At 41.8% G+C, this 16,471-nt stretch overlaps 1 protein-coding gene across 2 annotated transcripts; it reads left to right on the plus strand.

The window, feature by feature from the left end:
- Window positions 1-1,693: 1,693 nt before the first annotated feature.
- Window positions 1,694-14,002, plus strand: LOC111966691 (tyrosine-protein phosphatase non-receptor type 1). 2 transcript variants are annotated; one of them, XM_023991552.2, is made up of 9 exons: window positions 1,694-1,921; window positions 2,871-2,961; window positions 5,891-5,991; window positions 8,629-8,727; window positions 8,959-9,096; window positions 11,887-12,096; window positions 12,284-12,445; window positions 12,763-12,923; window positions 13,031-14,002. In XM_023991552.2, the coding sequence occupies exons 1-9, from the start codon at window positions 1,865-1,867 to the stop codon at window positions 13,338-13,340; spliced, it is 1,329 nt and encodes a 442-aa protein (XP_023847320.1). In that variant the 5' UTR covers window positions 1,694-1,864; the 3' UTR covers window positions 13,341-14,002. The 2 variants fall into 2 exon arrangements, with proteins under 2 accessions (XP_023847320.1, XP_023847321.1); XM_023991553.2 differs by lacking the exon at window positions 5,891-5,991 and having other exon boundaries at window positions 1,798-1,921.
- The last annotated feature ends 2,469 nt before the right edge of the window (window positions 14,003-16,471 follow it).

Consider the following 16,471-nt stretch of genomic DNA (forward strand, 5'->3'; position numbering starts at 1 on the left):
TGAGGTCGGGCACTGATGTTGGGCGATTAGGACTGGCTCGCATTCGCTGTTCCAATTCATCCCAAAGGTGTTCGATGGGGTTGAGGTCGAGGCTCGGTGCAGGCCAGTCAAGTTCTTCCAGACCGATCTCAACAAACCATTTCTGTATAGACCTCGCTTTGTGCACGGGGGCACTGTCATACTGAAACAGGAAAGGACCTTCCCCAAACTGTTGCCACAAAGTTGGAAGTGCAGAATCATCTAGATTCTAGAATGTAATTTTATGCTGTAGCGTTAGGATTTCCTTCACTGGAAATAAGGGGCCTGCCCAAACCATGAAAAACAGCCCCAGACCATTATTCCTCCTCCACCAAAYTTCACAGTTGGCACTATGCAATGGCGGCAAGCTTTACACCACTACAGCCAACGCTTGGCATTGCGTATGTTGATCTTAGGCTTGTGTGCGGCTGCTCTGCCATGGAAACCCATTTCATGAAGTACCCAACAAACAGTTATTGTGCTGACATTGTCACACCCTGATCTGTTTCACCTGTCCTTGTGATTGTCTCCACCCCCCTCCAGGTGTCGCCCATCTTCCCCTGTCTATTTATACCGGTGTTCTCTGTTTGTCGTTGCCAGTTTGTCAAGTCGATCAGTGATTTTGGTCTCAGCTTATGCTTGTCCCAGTCTCTCTTTTTCTTGCCCTCCTGGTTCTGACCCTTGCCTGTCCAGACTCTGAGCCTGTCCAGACTCTGAGCCTGTCCAGACTGTCTGCCTGCTGACCTGTACCTTTGCACCACCTCTGGATTATTGACCTCTGCCTACCCTGAGCCTGCCTGCTGTCCGGTACCATTGCCCCACCTMTGGTTTACTGACCTTGCCTGCCTTGACCTGTCTATTGCCTGCCGCTGTTGGAATATTAAACCATTGTCAATTCGACGCATCTGGGTCTTACCTTGATTCCTGATAGACATTGCTTTGAGAGGTAGTGTGGAACTCGGTAGTGAGTATTGCAACCAAGGACAGATGATTTTTACCCACTACAAGCTTCAGGACTCAACAGTCCCATTCTGTGAGCTTGTGTGGCCTACCACTTTGCAGCTGAGCCGTTGTTGTTCCTAGACGGTTCTACCTCGCAATAACAACTCTTTCAGTTGACCCGGGAAGTTCTAGCAGACATTTGACAAACTGACTTGTTGGAATGGTGGCGTCCTATGACGGTGCCATGTTGAAAGTCACTGAGCTCTTCATTAAGGCCATTCTACTGCCAATGTTTGTTAAGGGAGATTGCATGGCTGTGTGCTCGATTTKTATACACCTGTCAGCAATAAGTGTGCCTGAAATAGCCGAATCCACTAATTTGACGGGTTGTCCACATACTTTTGTATGTATATGGGTGAATTTTCAAACTAGTTTTCATTGGGAAGGCAGATATAACGTTATCAAAGTCAATCACTTTTGCGTGTGAAAACACAATCTTACTGATTGCTACATGTGCTTAATCTAGCATAAACTACCTCACTTTTTTTTTKAGACGATTTTACCCTGGGCTTTGAACGGGGCACCTGGTTCACGCCCGGATTCTAAAACGAATGTAATCACCTTTCACCCGGTGYAAACTCCTCCATGGTAACCCGGTCCAGATAATCGAATTCCCTCAAGGACAGTCTCGACAAGGAGGAGCGTAACTGGGGTTGTCACAGCGTGTTTCCGGTAAAACCAGGCCGAGAGAGACGACAGTAATCTATGTAGCTAGCTAGCTACTTAAAATAAAGAACAGTATAGAAAGAGTTGTCGACTTTGTTGGACAACGTCTTAAATTTGCTAAACCTTTAGAAATAGATATCGACTGGTCGTCGGGAAAAGAGGCGGCTGTAACACGGCAATGGAAGCTGAGTTTCGGGGAATCGATGAACCCGGGAGTTGGAACGCCATTTACCAGGTAATGTTAGGTTCGTCTAGGAAAATCAAGGTGGATTTGAAGTTGCAAGTTCTGTTTGAGTAGGCTAGATTTGAACATTGTGCCTACAACGACTTATTACACGTGTCTCGTTGTTATAAAGTATTAATTCTGGTTTATTGGGTACCAATTTTGATATAGCTAACGTTAGCTAGGCTACCCTGTTCCGATTTTGTTTTAGTTAACGTACCAACTTCCACGGTGCTGTCGGATGTGTGAAGTCTCTAGAAAACCTCAGTTTCGAATGATACATTTGTAACATCGAGTAGGCTATAGCGACGGTTGTTACATTTTGTAACGTTTACCTGCACGTGGTAGATGCATTGTAGCAGATTAGTGTTGTCACATTGACAGTGTCATTGATAGCTAAATGCGGACAGATTCCACCCTACTTGTTCCATGCCACAATTCAGACATGATTATGCATGTTACTAGAAAAAGGGGCAAACCACAATTGCATTCACATTTATTAACGATATATATAACACACACTGTTAGACTACTCTGGATTACAGACAAGGCCTAAAGGTGGCTGTGACCAGATGTGTCATATCTGAGTTTGAGGTGATGGGGGACAATTATTTAGTGTCAGCATAATTTGTTTAACTGCGGACAAATGTGGTTTAGGAAAATAGCCTTGACTGCATATTTACAGTAGATATCCCAAGTATCCTGTTATTGTGTTGTAAAGAACGACCCTAGCTTTAGAACATTGTATGTGCACMTCCAGAAACAATGGATCAGCACAACACAAGTCTGCACCATAGTACATTCTCCTTAAGACTCCGTTAGGGTTGAAACTGGTTGTAATAGACTGAGCACCATTGGGAGAATACCAGTGAGCAAGCAACGATAGGAACAACCATTTGCCTCCCAAAACAAATAAAACTCAAGGTAAGAAATGTAAGTAAATGTATTGTTTTGCTCACAGGAAATCCGTCAGCAATCAAGTGAGCTGCCCTGCAAACTTGCTAAATTACCTGAAAACAAAACTCGGAATCGCTACAGAGATGTCAGCCCATGTAAGTTTTGTGAATTTGATGCCATCTAGTTCAGGGATGGGCAACTTGGATGGGGTGAGGTCCACAAAAAGAGWCAATTTAGCAATTTTACAGCTTATTTTCTGCAATTCTATACATTTGCCATAGGCTGGAGAGAAATGCTTTCTGAAAGTATTGACACCCCTTTTTGGTTTACTACTTGAATTTTAAATTGATTACATTTGTCACTGGCTTACATACACAATACCCCATGTCCAAGTGGAATTATGTTAAAAATGAAAAGTTGAAATGTCAACAAGTATTCATCCCTTTGTTATGGCAAGCCTAAATAAGTAGAGGAGTACAAATGTGCTTAATAAGTTGCATGGACTCACTGTGTGCAATAAGTGTTTAACATGATTTTGAATGACTACCTCACCTCTGTATCCCACACACAATTATCTGTAAGGTCCCTCAGTTGAGCAGTGAATTTCTAAAACAGATTCAGCCACAAATTCCAGGGAGCTTTTCCAATGCCTCCAAAGAAGGGCATCTATTGGTAGATGGGTAAAAAGAAGAAATGTAATATCCATTTGAGCATGGTGAAGTTATAAATTGCACTTTGGATGATGTATCAATACACCCAGTCACTACAAAGATGGAAGTCCTTCCTAACTCAGTTACCAGGCCAATGGTGATTTTTAAAAAGTTTAGTTTATTGGCTGTCATAGGAGAAATCTGAGGATGGATCAACATTGTAATTGCTCCACAATACTAACCTCATTGACAGTGAAAAGGAAGACTACAGAATAAAAATATTCCAAATCATGCATCCTGTTTGCAATAAGGCACTAAAGTAATACTGCCAAAAAATTACTTTATCCTTAACACAAAACATTATGATGGGGGCAAATCCATCACATCACCATGTACCTCTTCATATCTTCAAGAATGGGGGTGGCTGCATCAATTTGTGTATGCTTGTCTTCAGCAAGGACTGGGTTAGGCAAAATCCTAGAGGAAAACCTGGTTGTCTGCTTTCCGACAGACACTGGAAGACATTCACCTTTTTAGCAGGACAATAACCTAAAACAAGGCCAACTATACTTTGAGTATACAAAACATTAGGAACACCTTCCTAATATTGAATAGCACCCCCACTCCTCTTTGCCCTCAGAACAGCCTTAATTCGTCGTGGCATGGACTACAAGGTGTCAAAAGCATTCCACAGGGATGTTGACTCCAATGCTTCCCACAATTGGCAAGTTGGCTGGATGTCCTGGTGGACCATTTTTGATACACACAGGAAATGGTTGAGCGTTATAAAAAACAGAGGTGCAGTTCTTGACACAAACTGGTATGCCTGGCACATTCTACCATACCCAATTCGAAGGTACTTACATTTTTTGTCTTGCTCATTCACCCTCTGAGACCCACAATCCATGTTTCAAGGCTTAAAAATCCTTTAACCTGTCTCCTCCCCATCATCCACACTGATTGAAGTGGATTTAACAAAAATACATCAATAAGGGATCATGGCTTTCACCTGATCTGTCTGTCATGGAAAGAGCAGGTGTTCTTAATGTATTGTATACTCAGTGTACACTATAGTTGCTTACCAAGACGACATTGAATGTGGCCTAGTTAGATTTTCAAGCCAATATAAGTCAAAACTAAGACAAGACTTAAATGTCTGTCTAGCAATAATCAACAACCACCTTGACAGAGTCTGAAGAATTTTAAAAAAGAATTCAGAAAATATTGTATACTCCAGGTGTGCAAAGCTCTGACTTACCCAGAAAGACTCAGCTGTAATCGCTGCCAAAGGTGTATTGACTCATGGGGTTGAATACTTATGTAATCAAAATATATTAGTGTTTTATTTTAAACAAATGTTAGAATCTTTCTTCCACTTTGACAGAGTATTTTGTGTAGATCGATGACAAAWWWWWWWAWWWWWTKWATCACACTTTGTAACACAACTAAATGTGGGGAAAATAAAGGTATGATTATGTCTGTGAGTGACACAAAATCTATAGGGACCCCACGGTTGGTAATTCGACCATGATTACTACAAGTTTAGATAGCTGGCCGCTAGACTAATTTACCAATAAAAAAAATATGTAAATAATGCTAGCTTCTGAGGCACAACCAAATTTCAAAACATCCCTTCGTTTTTTCTACTATTCTAACTCTCAACAATAAGTTGAGACCCTGACTGGGTTCCCCCAATTTTGGGGGGGAGGGAAATTGATCCATGGGCCTACAAAAGGGGATTTAGTCAGACTGAGCTCCTGCAATTCCTCGGTCTAGGTATACAGAAGCATGACAAATTTACAATAACAGGCTCAAACATTGGCTATAGTTGACGCACTATGCAGGATAGCCTTTCTTGTATTTGGGTGCTACATACTGTGACTGAACCCGTGTTAAGCTGTAGTCTAAAACATCTCATGTATGGCAACGGATGGATCTTTCAAGGTCCGATGCCTCACAAGTAGTTAAACAGTTCAAGCTTTTACAGTTGTCATGTCTTTTTTTAGTCTTCCGTCATGTTAACTAGACACAGCAAAGCTGTTGTGGTTTCCTCTTTACACAAAGATGCAAAAAGTGAACCTAAACCCTATGGGACAGATTGGTCACATGTCAACCAGTGTGTCAATATGTTCTTGTTTCCTGATTTGATGTAAAGTGAACATCAGACATTCAAAATACTTGAAGTATTTACTTTAGTACCATTCCAGCTCTCTTGTTTTAGATGAGGAGAAATGGCCTAGATAGTATTTCCTGTTTAGTTGAGTGGATTAGAATAGAAGAAGAAATAAACATTGCTGTGTTTGTCAGATTGACCTGTTGGATGCACTGTACAGCTGCACCAAAGTTATTGTGTTTAGAGATGAAATCCTAAGTCCCTTGGGATATTGCAAAGTTGAGTGTTTTCTTTTCATCAGCCTTCTTTCATTCTCTGCAGTTGACCACAGCAGAATCAGCCTGCAACTGGGTACGAACGACTACATTAACGCAAGCCTAATTTCTGTAGAAGAGGCACGGAGAAGCTACATTCTTACTCAGGTTTGTACTCTGGTTTTTGTACTCTGGCTAAGAAGGGAGTACTGGGAATAAATTGTCTAGATGTCAAGCGTTTACAGCTATTTTACTACGTTCAGAATGTCAGTTGCGCAAGGGCATCCGATTTWAAAAAATAAAAATAAAAAATCATCCTATCCTGGAAGAAATGTTTTATTACATTTATTATTATTATCACATTGATTATTTTTTAAACTTCTTAGGGATAGGGGACAGTGTTTGGATGAATGAGGTGCCCAAAGTAAACTGCCTGTTACTCAGGCCCAGAAGCTAGGATATGCATATAATTGATAGTATTGGATAGAAAACWCTCTAAAGTTTCCAAAACTGTTAAAAATAATGTCTGTGAGTATAACAGAACTGATATAGTAGGTGAAAACCTGAGGAGAAACCATCCAGATTTTTTTTGGGGGGGGGTGACACCATTTAAAATGCATGGTGTGCTTTCGCCATAAAGCCTTTTTGAAATCTGACAAAGCGGCTGGGTTAACAAGAAGTTAAGCTTTTAAACGATCTAAGACACTTGTATTTTCATCAATGTTTAATAATGCGAATTTTGAATTTCGCGCTCCGCAATTTCGCCGGATGTTGGCCAGGTGGTACGCTAGCGTCCCACCTAGCCCAAAGGTTTACAGATGCACACCCACTGAGGTTTCATTTTAAGTTTTCAGAACCCTGACTTTTTCCACATTTTGATACAGCTCTATTCTAAAATGGATAAAATATTTGTTTCCCTCATCAGTCTACACCCAATACCTCATAATGACAAAGTGAAAACAGGTTTTTAGACATTTTTGCAAATGTATAAAAAAAATAAACAGATGCCTTATTTACATAAGTATTCAGACCCTTTGCGATGAGACTTGAAATTGAGCTCAGGTGCATCCGGTTTCCATTGATCATCCTTGAAATGTTTCTACAACTTGATTGGAGTCCACCTGTGGTAAATTCAATTGATTGGACATTATTTGGAAAGGCACACACCTGTCTATATAAGGTCCCACAGTTGACAGTGCATGTCAGAGCAAAAACCAAGCCATGAGGTCGAAGGAATTGTCCGTGGGGCTCAGAGATAAGATTGTGTCGAGGCACAGATCTGGGGAAGGGTACCAAAAAATGTCTGCAGCATTGAAGGTCCCCAAGAACACAGTGGCCTCCATCATTCTTAAATGTAAGAAGTTTGAAACCACCAAGACTCTTCCTAGAGCTGGCAGCCTGGGCAAATTGAGCAATTGGGGAAGAAGGGCCTTGGTCAGGGAGGTGACCAAGAACCCGATGTTCACTTTGAAAGAGCTCCAGAGTTCCCAGCTGACCTGACAGAGCTTGAGTGGCTCTGCAAGGAGGCATTTTAAATTGCATATTCAACRACTTACAAAAAAATTGAAGCTGAAATTGGGATTTTATTTTAGGAATAAGGCCTGTTTTTCTTTTGAAGCCAGGAGGAGGCTAGTATCAGCTACATTTATGCCTTTACTAGGCTATGGGGATATTTTATATATGAATGCTTCCGCTCAGTGTTTGAGATCAATTGACACCCTTTACCATGGCGCATTGATTTATTTTAAACTGCAAAACCCTTACGCACCATTGCACTTTGTATACCAGGGTTGGCTGGCCTTTTCTAGTCACTCGTAGGCTCAGGCACTGGTATACTTTTATTTATAAAGACATTTTGGGTTTACTACCTTTTTTTATTTGGCCATTTTTATTGTTCAGAAATGTGGTGGGTACTCTCTTTGTTCGCTGGACTTTATCCTGCTAACTGTTCCAAATGTCCGAACTGAATTTGGTAAAAGGGCTTTTATGTACTCTGCGCCGTCGTCTTGGAACGCCTTACAAAATACTTTTAAACTGGAAGAACTTGTCCCGATTGGTATTTTTAAATCACTGATGAATGATCTTGAGACTGATTCCCTGACCTGTCATTGTTTTTTATTTGCTGTTTTTGATTTTTGTTATACTCATGTGAATTCTATGGTTTTACTAGATTACTTGTAGTTTTTCATGTTTGTCTGTAATTTTTGTAATGACTTGGTGCTGCCTATCTTGGCCAGGACGCTCTTGAAAAATAGATTTTAAATCTCAATGAGCCCTTCCTGGTTAAATAAAGGTTAAAAAACAAAAAAAAACAATGGGAGAAACTCCCCAAATACAGGTGTGCCACGCTTGTAGCGTCATACCCAAGAAGACTCGAGGCTGTAGTCGCTGCCAAAGGGGCTTCAACAAAGTACTGAGTAAAGAGTCTGAATATTTATGTGATATTTCAGGTGATTTTATTTATTTTTGTAAAAATGTTTTTAATAAATTTGCAAACATTTATAAAAACCCATTTTTGCTTTGTCATTATGGGTTATTGTGTGTAGATTGAGGGGAATAAATAATATATACATTTTAGAATGAGGCTGTAACTCAACAATGTGGAACAAGTCAAGGGGTCTGAATACTTTCCGAATGCACTGTATATCAAAAGTTGGTAACACTTAATTTGATTCTAAACTGACATGCGCCTACGACTAGTGTAGCCTGCCTGTCACATGCATTACAGTGGGTGTGTTTTTAACTGCCTGATAGACGTTTAAAAAAAAATGGACGAGATGCTTAACAATACCTCTTCCTCCAAAGGGGCCCCTTCCAAACACATGTGGTCACTTCTGGGAGATGGTATGGGAGCAGAGGACCATGGGAGTGGTGATGCTGAACCGTGTCATAGAGAAAGGATCTGTGAGTATTACCATTATTAGTAGTATTTAAAAAAATATATATATATATATATGTATATATATTAGAATAATTATACGAGCTCCCTTTAACCACTATGGACCTCCAGTTGCAGAGTACTGCTCTGTTTTCGGTATAACGGGCTTGTTCACCCAAAATATCAATATTGTACTTATTCAATGTAAACATCCCAGTAAAATGTATGCACTTATGAAATTTCTGGCTATTTTTCAGGTGAAGTGTGCCCAGTACTGGCCGCCTAGAGAGGTGAGGGAGGCAGTTTTTGAAGACACAAATTTCAAGCTAACGCTTGTTTCAGAAGACATCAAATCCTACTACACTGTCCGTCAGCTGGAGCTAGAAAATCTGTCGGTAAGATTCCTCTTCCTTCGTTGTGTAATTTTCTGTTCTCTTACCATCCTATTATAATCTTAAATTAGGTACTAAGGCATAAAATGTACACTTCTTGGTACAGTGCCCTATTTACTGATCTACACTATATATACAGAAGTATGTGAACAGTAGTGGATTCAGCTATTTCATCCTCACCTGTTGCTGACAGGTGTATAAAATCGAGCACACAGCCATGCAATCTCCGTAGACAAACATTGGCAGTATGGCACCGTCATAGTATGCCAGCTTTCCAACAAGTCAGTTTGTCAAATTTCTGCCCTGCTAGAGCTGCCCTGTCAACTGTAAGTGCTGTTATTTTGAGGTGTAAACGTTTAGGAGCAACAACTGCTCAGCCGCAAAGTGTTCGGACACAAGCTCACAGAATGGGACCGCTGAGTGCTGAAGCGCGTAAAATCGTCTGTTCTCAGTTAAAACACTCACTACCGAGTTCCAAACTGCCTCTGGAAGCAACGTCAGCGCAAGAACTGTTCGTCTGGAGCTTCATGAAATGGATTTCCATGGCCGAGCAGTCGCACACAAGCATAAGATAACCATGCGCAATGCCAATGTCAGCTGGAGTGGTGTAAATCTTGCTGCCATTGGACTCTGGAGAAGTGGAAACACGTTCTCTGTAGTGATGAATCACTCACCATCTGGCAGTCCGACGGACAAATCTGGGTTTGGCGGATGCCAGGAGAATGCTACCTGTCCAGTGCTAACTGAAGTTTGGTAGAGGAGGAATAATGGTCTGGGGCTGTTTTTCATGGTTTGGACTAGGCCCCTTAGTTCCAGTGAAGGGAAATCTTAAAGCTACAGCATACAATGACATTCTAGATGGTTCTGTGCTTCCAACTTTGTGGCAACAGTTTGGGGGAAGGCCCTTTTCTGTTTCAGCATGACCATGCACAAAGCGAGGTCCATACAGAAATGTTTTGTTGATCGGACCTCAACCCCATCGAACACCTTTGGGATGAATTGGAACGCCAACTGTGAGCCAGGCCTAATCGCCCAACATCAGTGCCCGACCTCACTAATGCTCTTGTGGCTGAATGGAAGCAAGTCCCTGCAGCAATGTTCCAACATCTAGTGGAAAGCCTTCCCAGAAGAGTGGAGGCTGCTGTCGCCACAAAGGAGGGACCAACTCTATATGACTGCCCATGATTTTGAAATGAGATGTCCACATACTTTTGGTCATGTAGTTTATATTTAAGTGATCATTCCCGAGAAGCCGGTGTTTGGAGGATATATTGGCACGGGTGTTTGTCTCGGGCCGGCAAACCGTGCCAATATATCCTCCAAACACCGGCTACGGGTTACCACCATATTCACATAATTATTGACATTTTCATTAMATTTTATTTTGATGAATTTATTCATCCTATTTCATCCTTCCACAAGATATAGTCCTGAAACAAATCGTTTAGGTTGCCAGAGATGTGACGCAGCCGTTTAGTCTTTTTGTTCTATATCTATGGACGTGAACCAGTCGTTCGTTCTAAATGTCGGCCATGCTGGCCGGCAGCGTTCTTTTTCCTTGCTTGCTAGTTAGCCAACTTCGGCTAACACAGTCATGTCAAACGGTGCAGTCAGAATAACAGCAAAGTAGCTACATTTGCTTAAGCTGTTTTCTAGTGACATTTATTTGGATATGTCATAATGAGCTAATGATGTGTGATTTCACCTGGCATAGAGAATTTGCTCTCACTAGGACACTGTTCAGAGGAGCTAGCCAACTACACAGCTAACGCAATTTCAAACTGAAGCTGGAAAGACTGCAAACTAGCTGCGTTTTGTTTTGTTTGACTGGTTTTTCTATTTTCATTTCTTTGTATATCCATAAAAATGCAGATTCATGATTTTTACTGGCTGAGAAAAGCTGCCTGTCTGTCATCTCAACTCCCGACACGTTCATTACTGAGGGACAGCTGGAGATATAATTTCAATGTTTCAAATGTCAGACACAGCCAGGTTTATACAAATCTTTGCATTTTGTTTTCAACAGCAAAGATTTGTATAAACCTGGCTGTCTGACATTTGAAACATTGAAATTCGATCTCCAGCTGTCCCTCAGTAATGAACGTGTCGGGAGTTGAGATGACAGACAGGCAGCTTTTCTCAGCCAGTCAAAATCATGAATCTGCATTTTTATGGATATACAAAGAAATGTCAATAGAAAAACCAGTCAAACAAAACAAAATGCAGCTAGTTTGCAATCTTTCCAGCTTCAGTTTGAGATTGCGTGAATCTGCATTTTTATGCATGTACAAAGAAATGGGAGTTAATGTTTAGATCGAGTTTATAAATTGCCTGTCAGGGCTGACGAGACAGTGGATTGAACAGTGAATAGGCATTTCAATGTCATAACCTTTGCTGGTGGTAACTTGTGGAATAGACACCGACTGGAACGCAGTTTTAACCAGTAAGCATCCAGGATTAGACCCACCTGTTGTATAAATACCCACATTCATTATAAGAGGACTGTACTTGTTGATTATCATTACTATCAGCAGAGATCCAGGCTATTCCTAGAAATCCTCCACACTGCTTTGAAGCAGCTTCGGTGGGTGTTTTGATATCCTTCTACAAGCAACTGAACTCAGGACTATCATGTTCCAAAGTAATTTATAACATGATTCTTTGACGCTTGTCTGAGATTCCTATAAAGTTTTTCTTGACTTATGTTCATACTAGTGGTGGTGGTGGCAATACAGTAATTGAAATCTCTGCTCTATTTTATGCTTAGTTGGTTAATTCGTCCCCCTTCTACAGACTCGGGAAACTAGAGAGATCCTACATTTTCACTACACCACCTGGCCTGACTTTGGGGTGCCCGAATCTCCAGCCTCCTTCCTTAACTTCCTGTTCAAAGTGCGGGAGTCTGGGTGCCTCAACTCTGACCAGGGGCCTGTGGTGGTGCACTGCAGCGCAGGCATCGGACGCTCGGGAACCTTCTGTCTTGTCGACACTTGCCTGTTACTGGTCAGTACTGCACTGGAAATCTAATTTGAAATGTAAAACTTTATTCCTCCCACAAGCCGAAATTGTGCAAATGTGGTATTGAGTTGTGCAGACACTCATTTCCAATGGCTTTATGAAGAATCATGACTTCATGTCAAGTAATTGTCAGCTTACCCAATGAAACTTGCTGTGAAATATCTGTTTGCAGATGTCCATGCGCAAGGATCCGTCATCTGTGCACATTCGTGACGTACTGCTGGAGATGCGACGCTATCGGATGGGCCTGATTCAAACACCCGACCAACTCAGATTTTCCTACCTCGCTGTTATTGAAGGTGCCAGGTGCATCATGGGAGACGCATCATTGCAGGTAAGTTGAATCCATCTTTTAGTTGCTGCCATGAACCAAAGTGCTATAGTAGGTCATACACGCACATACAAATTGGGTCTCTGGTGTCTGTAAAATGTGTTTGCCTTTTGTATATATTTTCAGGAACTGGTTAGCCACAATGTTCTTATACTTGTCCTCTAATGAATAATTTAAAGTAGGCCAATTGGGTGTTTTATTTGGGAAGCTCTATCTAGATACAGATGTCTCTCCTCATAATGTATGGAGAAAGCTCATATCTTCTCTGTAAAGCCTATTAATGTTTAAATAATACCCACATCAATCCATAAATGTTTAAGGAGTCGTGGAAAGAGCTCTCCAACGAAGAGGACGTTCCTCCAGAGTTCACACCTCCCCTGCCCCGCCCCCGTCCTCCAGGTCTATCTGTCAACGGCACGGTTGAACCAATCTCATTTTTTCCTGAGGTTGTTGTTGCGCAGAATGATTCCCACACTCGTAGGTAAATAAGGCCCGCTCAATTAGATTTTTAGCAGTCTAGACTTCATACACGCAATATTCAGTGTCACTCTTCATCCTTCTCCCCCTGGAATATCTCTCCCATTGCAGTGCCCCACCAGAGACTGAACTGCGATGGAGGGGCAGTGGTGAAGGTGCTATCGCCCAGTCGCAGTCTTCCACTGTATCCAGTGATCAACCTGATGGCCAGGCGGGAAGCAAAGAACCAGCTCCCAAAGCTCCTACGAAACCCCACCGACTGCACGAGCCAGAAAAACAACAGGGGCTGAACCAGGACCAGGCAGCAGGAGACGATAGCCCTGAGGCTCTAGGGGCCTGGAACCCCCTGCTGGCCAATGTTTGCCTCTGCACTGCCCTGGCCCTGGGTGCTTATGTCTGTTACCGGGCCTGTTTCCACTGATCTCCTCTACCCTCCTCCCTCTCTTGCTCCTCCGTTTCTCTTGTCTGTTTTTTTTGCAGGGTGAATTAGGCTGGCCAGCCGGCCCTCTGCCTATGGTTTTACTCTGCTGGCTGGGCAAGTGGATTGTTTGGACTTCAGAGAATCGATTGATTCAGACTCACTCGTTTTCTTTACAAATGCGGAGCAGGGGTGTGGGAGGAAGGGACTGCCCCTTTTTCCTCGTCACCCACCGTAGCTCTCATATGAACTGTCAGTTTGGACGCTCAGGGTCTCAATTTTCAGGTATCACATCCCAAATACAGGTGTTGATTTTCAAAACAAATGAGTAAACAAATGTTTCTTTCTAACCGTCAGTAAATGAAGGTGTTTGTTCCTGTGTTCTGTGAGCTGAATGGTCTACTAGTAGTCTACCCTACCGGGACACATGCACCTTCTATACAGTTACCAAATAACACGCAAATGTGTTCTTCCGTTTCAGCCTTTGCAAAAAAATGTCCATTGACTATTCACCTTTCTCTCCCAAGTAGTCCTTTCCTTTGCAGTTCTTTACAATTGTTCTGGAGGAGTTACAGTGCTTGGTTTGTGGCAACCCTGCAGTGCCAACGTAATGAATTGCTGCAGAGATGTTAGTGAAAAGAAAACAGGCGAACTTGAGATGATGGGGCAGTAATATACCCAGGAGTAAGCTGAGGCTAAGTGGTGGCCACCATCCGAGGGAGACACTGCACTCCTCTCCTTCCACTGGATGAGGGGTGGATTCAGTGGGTTATTTACAGGCCATAGGAGAGCTCCCTACCACTTCCCTGTTTAGGGTCTTTTGGCTAAAGCTACAGGAGGCACACTGTATGTGTGTGTGCGCAAGTGTTAAGTGTTATCTGAGCTTTCTACTGATGCATGATTCCTATCTGCTGTCTTAGTGGGAAACATCACAAGCTAATAATAAGTTATATTTTAAATGTATTCGAGATTGTTTCCTGGTTCTTGACCCTGACCCCCACCACGTATTAATTTCAAACTTTACATTTAAACAGGAGTGTCTAGTTGATGATGTGCTTTGAATGGAAGTGCTGCACGCATGTATTGAGCTGTTCTTTTTTTTGCATAGTTTGAGGTGTTGCGTTCACTTTTTAGCCCGTTTTTAAAAAATGTACAAATGTCATATTTTTTATCTGTCTTTTGGCTAAAGTCTGCTATAAAGGAGTCTCCAATGATTTCACAACATTTGTTTAACCCATTAGATATACAGTATCATTCAGGGATGGTGACTTCTAAAGAAGTCCCCACTTTGGATGAACAATGCAGAGGCTTTTTCATACTAAAGAAACAAACTGGGTGAAATGCATCAGGTGAGCATTGCATCTGAACACAGGAGGTTGCATTAAAATGCCAGCTCAGCATACTGTATGGAGATACAGGCAGCAGCTAACCCTCCTCTCCCTTTGCTAGCAATACAAATACCATCAGCCTTTTATTTTCCCAGCCTCTGAAAGATAAAACCCATTCTGCCTGTCTGGACAGTGAGCCTGCGATCTCAAACCAACTTACAAACACCAGCACAGGGATTAAAACACTGTAATGATGATCAGTTATGGCCAGGGCAGTCAGTTTTAGTTCACTTTTTTCCACATAGACGTCCTGCACTTGTGAATAAACACGTTTTTCATGAGATTAGTTCAGCTACTAGCATTCAGTTTACCTTAGTGACTCAAAAATAACTACGTATATCCTGAATCAAATGGCTGTACCTTTTCTCTAGAATGTATGATGTCCTACCCATGGACATGCCCTCTTGATACTTAAAAAAATTAATTTAGATCAGATTTCATTCTGCTGACTTTTTTATGCATTTGCAAGTAATGATGAACTCACAGTACCTACCTGGGCAGCTTTGTGTTTGCCCAGATGTTCCTGTTCTTCTGTACTTATGCTCACCAACCATTTTTTAAATTTTTATTTACATCCATTGTATTCCTTTTTTTTAAATAAAAACAAATCTACTGATTTTTGTTCTACTTTTTGGATCTGAGTCATGTAAGATTTTATTTTCATACAGAATTATAAACAAAGCCTGTGGTAATGTAGGATTTTTKGGGGGACCTGAAAATCCATGACGTCATGATTTGACCTCGTATTTTTCTTGAACGCACCATCAATATTTTGTATGAGATTGAATGATCATAACTGTCACTAATGGAAAGAGCATTGCAATAGTTTGTTTCAAGACAACTGTGAACTCGGAAAAATAACAGGTCAAATTATGACGTCAGTGATCTTCAGGTCGCTAATTCAGGTTTGGATGACCGTTACAAATTATTTTTCCCATTCAGAGCTKTTTTTTCCGAGTTCCCWGTTGTWTTGAACGTGGCAAATGTCCCACCTCAAAATGGTAATTGAAGCTAGGCTCAGCCATGCCAGTCAAACAAAGGGAGCAGATTGAGTGTAACATCTTCTGTGCATATCAGACATCTCTGAGCTGCTGCTTCTCCCATGAAAACCACGATGTACCAATAGACTTGATAGGGTGAGAACCCTTTGTACCCCAGACGTTAATTAAGCAGCTGAATCCGTAGCATATGAAGTGTCCAGCGTACAGCGGTATGACCTGTTGCATGACATTTGTGAACTAATTCTGACTTAAACTGCTCATGTATTTGTCTCATGCTTCGTAAAGAACAGATGTAGATATAAGACAGTACATAGCCAATCTGTCTGCAGTGGCCGTACATCATTTACTGCGGTGCCGGTGCGGCCTCCACAGAAGTCAGAGCAAAAATACTTTTTGCGCTTCGTGGAGCAGAGCTGTTGTCAAGGAATTGAGTGTTTTATACATGACCTCCCGCCCTCACCTACTGTCAACCAATCATGTCAATGCGGAGCTATATGGAGATCTCGGCATTGTTACGAAATTTGAGAGGCACACGGCAATGCGGTATGGAGTTTGAGTTGGCCTCTGCAGACTCCGCGATTGCGTCACAYCCGCGATACGAAGCCTCTGATTACATTTCAGATCAAGCGTAAGTTGGCTTTAACAGTGAAACCCTTACTTGTGTCCTTTTCTAGCAATGCAGAATTAAAGAACTTGACCATTGACATGTAAAGCTGACCTGACAAAATAGATTCCATTTTCATTG

This window comes from Salvelinus sp. IW2-2015, linkage group LG7 (genome assembly GCF_002910315.2).
Source record: "Salvelinus sp. IW2-2015 linkage group LG7, ASM291031v2, whole genome shotgun sequence".
NCBI classification, from domain to species: Eukaryota; Metazoa; Chordata; class Actinopteri; order Salmoniformes; family Salmonidae; genus Salvelinus; species Salvelinus sp. IW2-2015.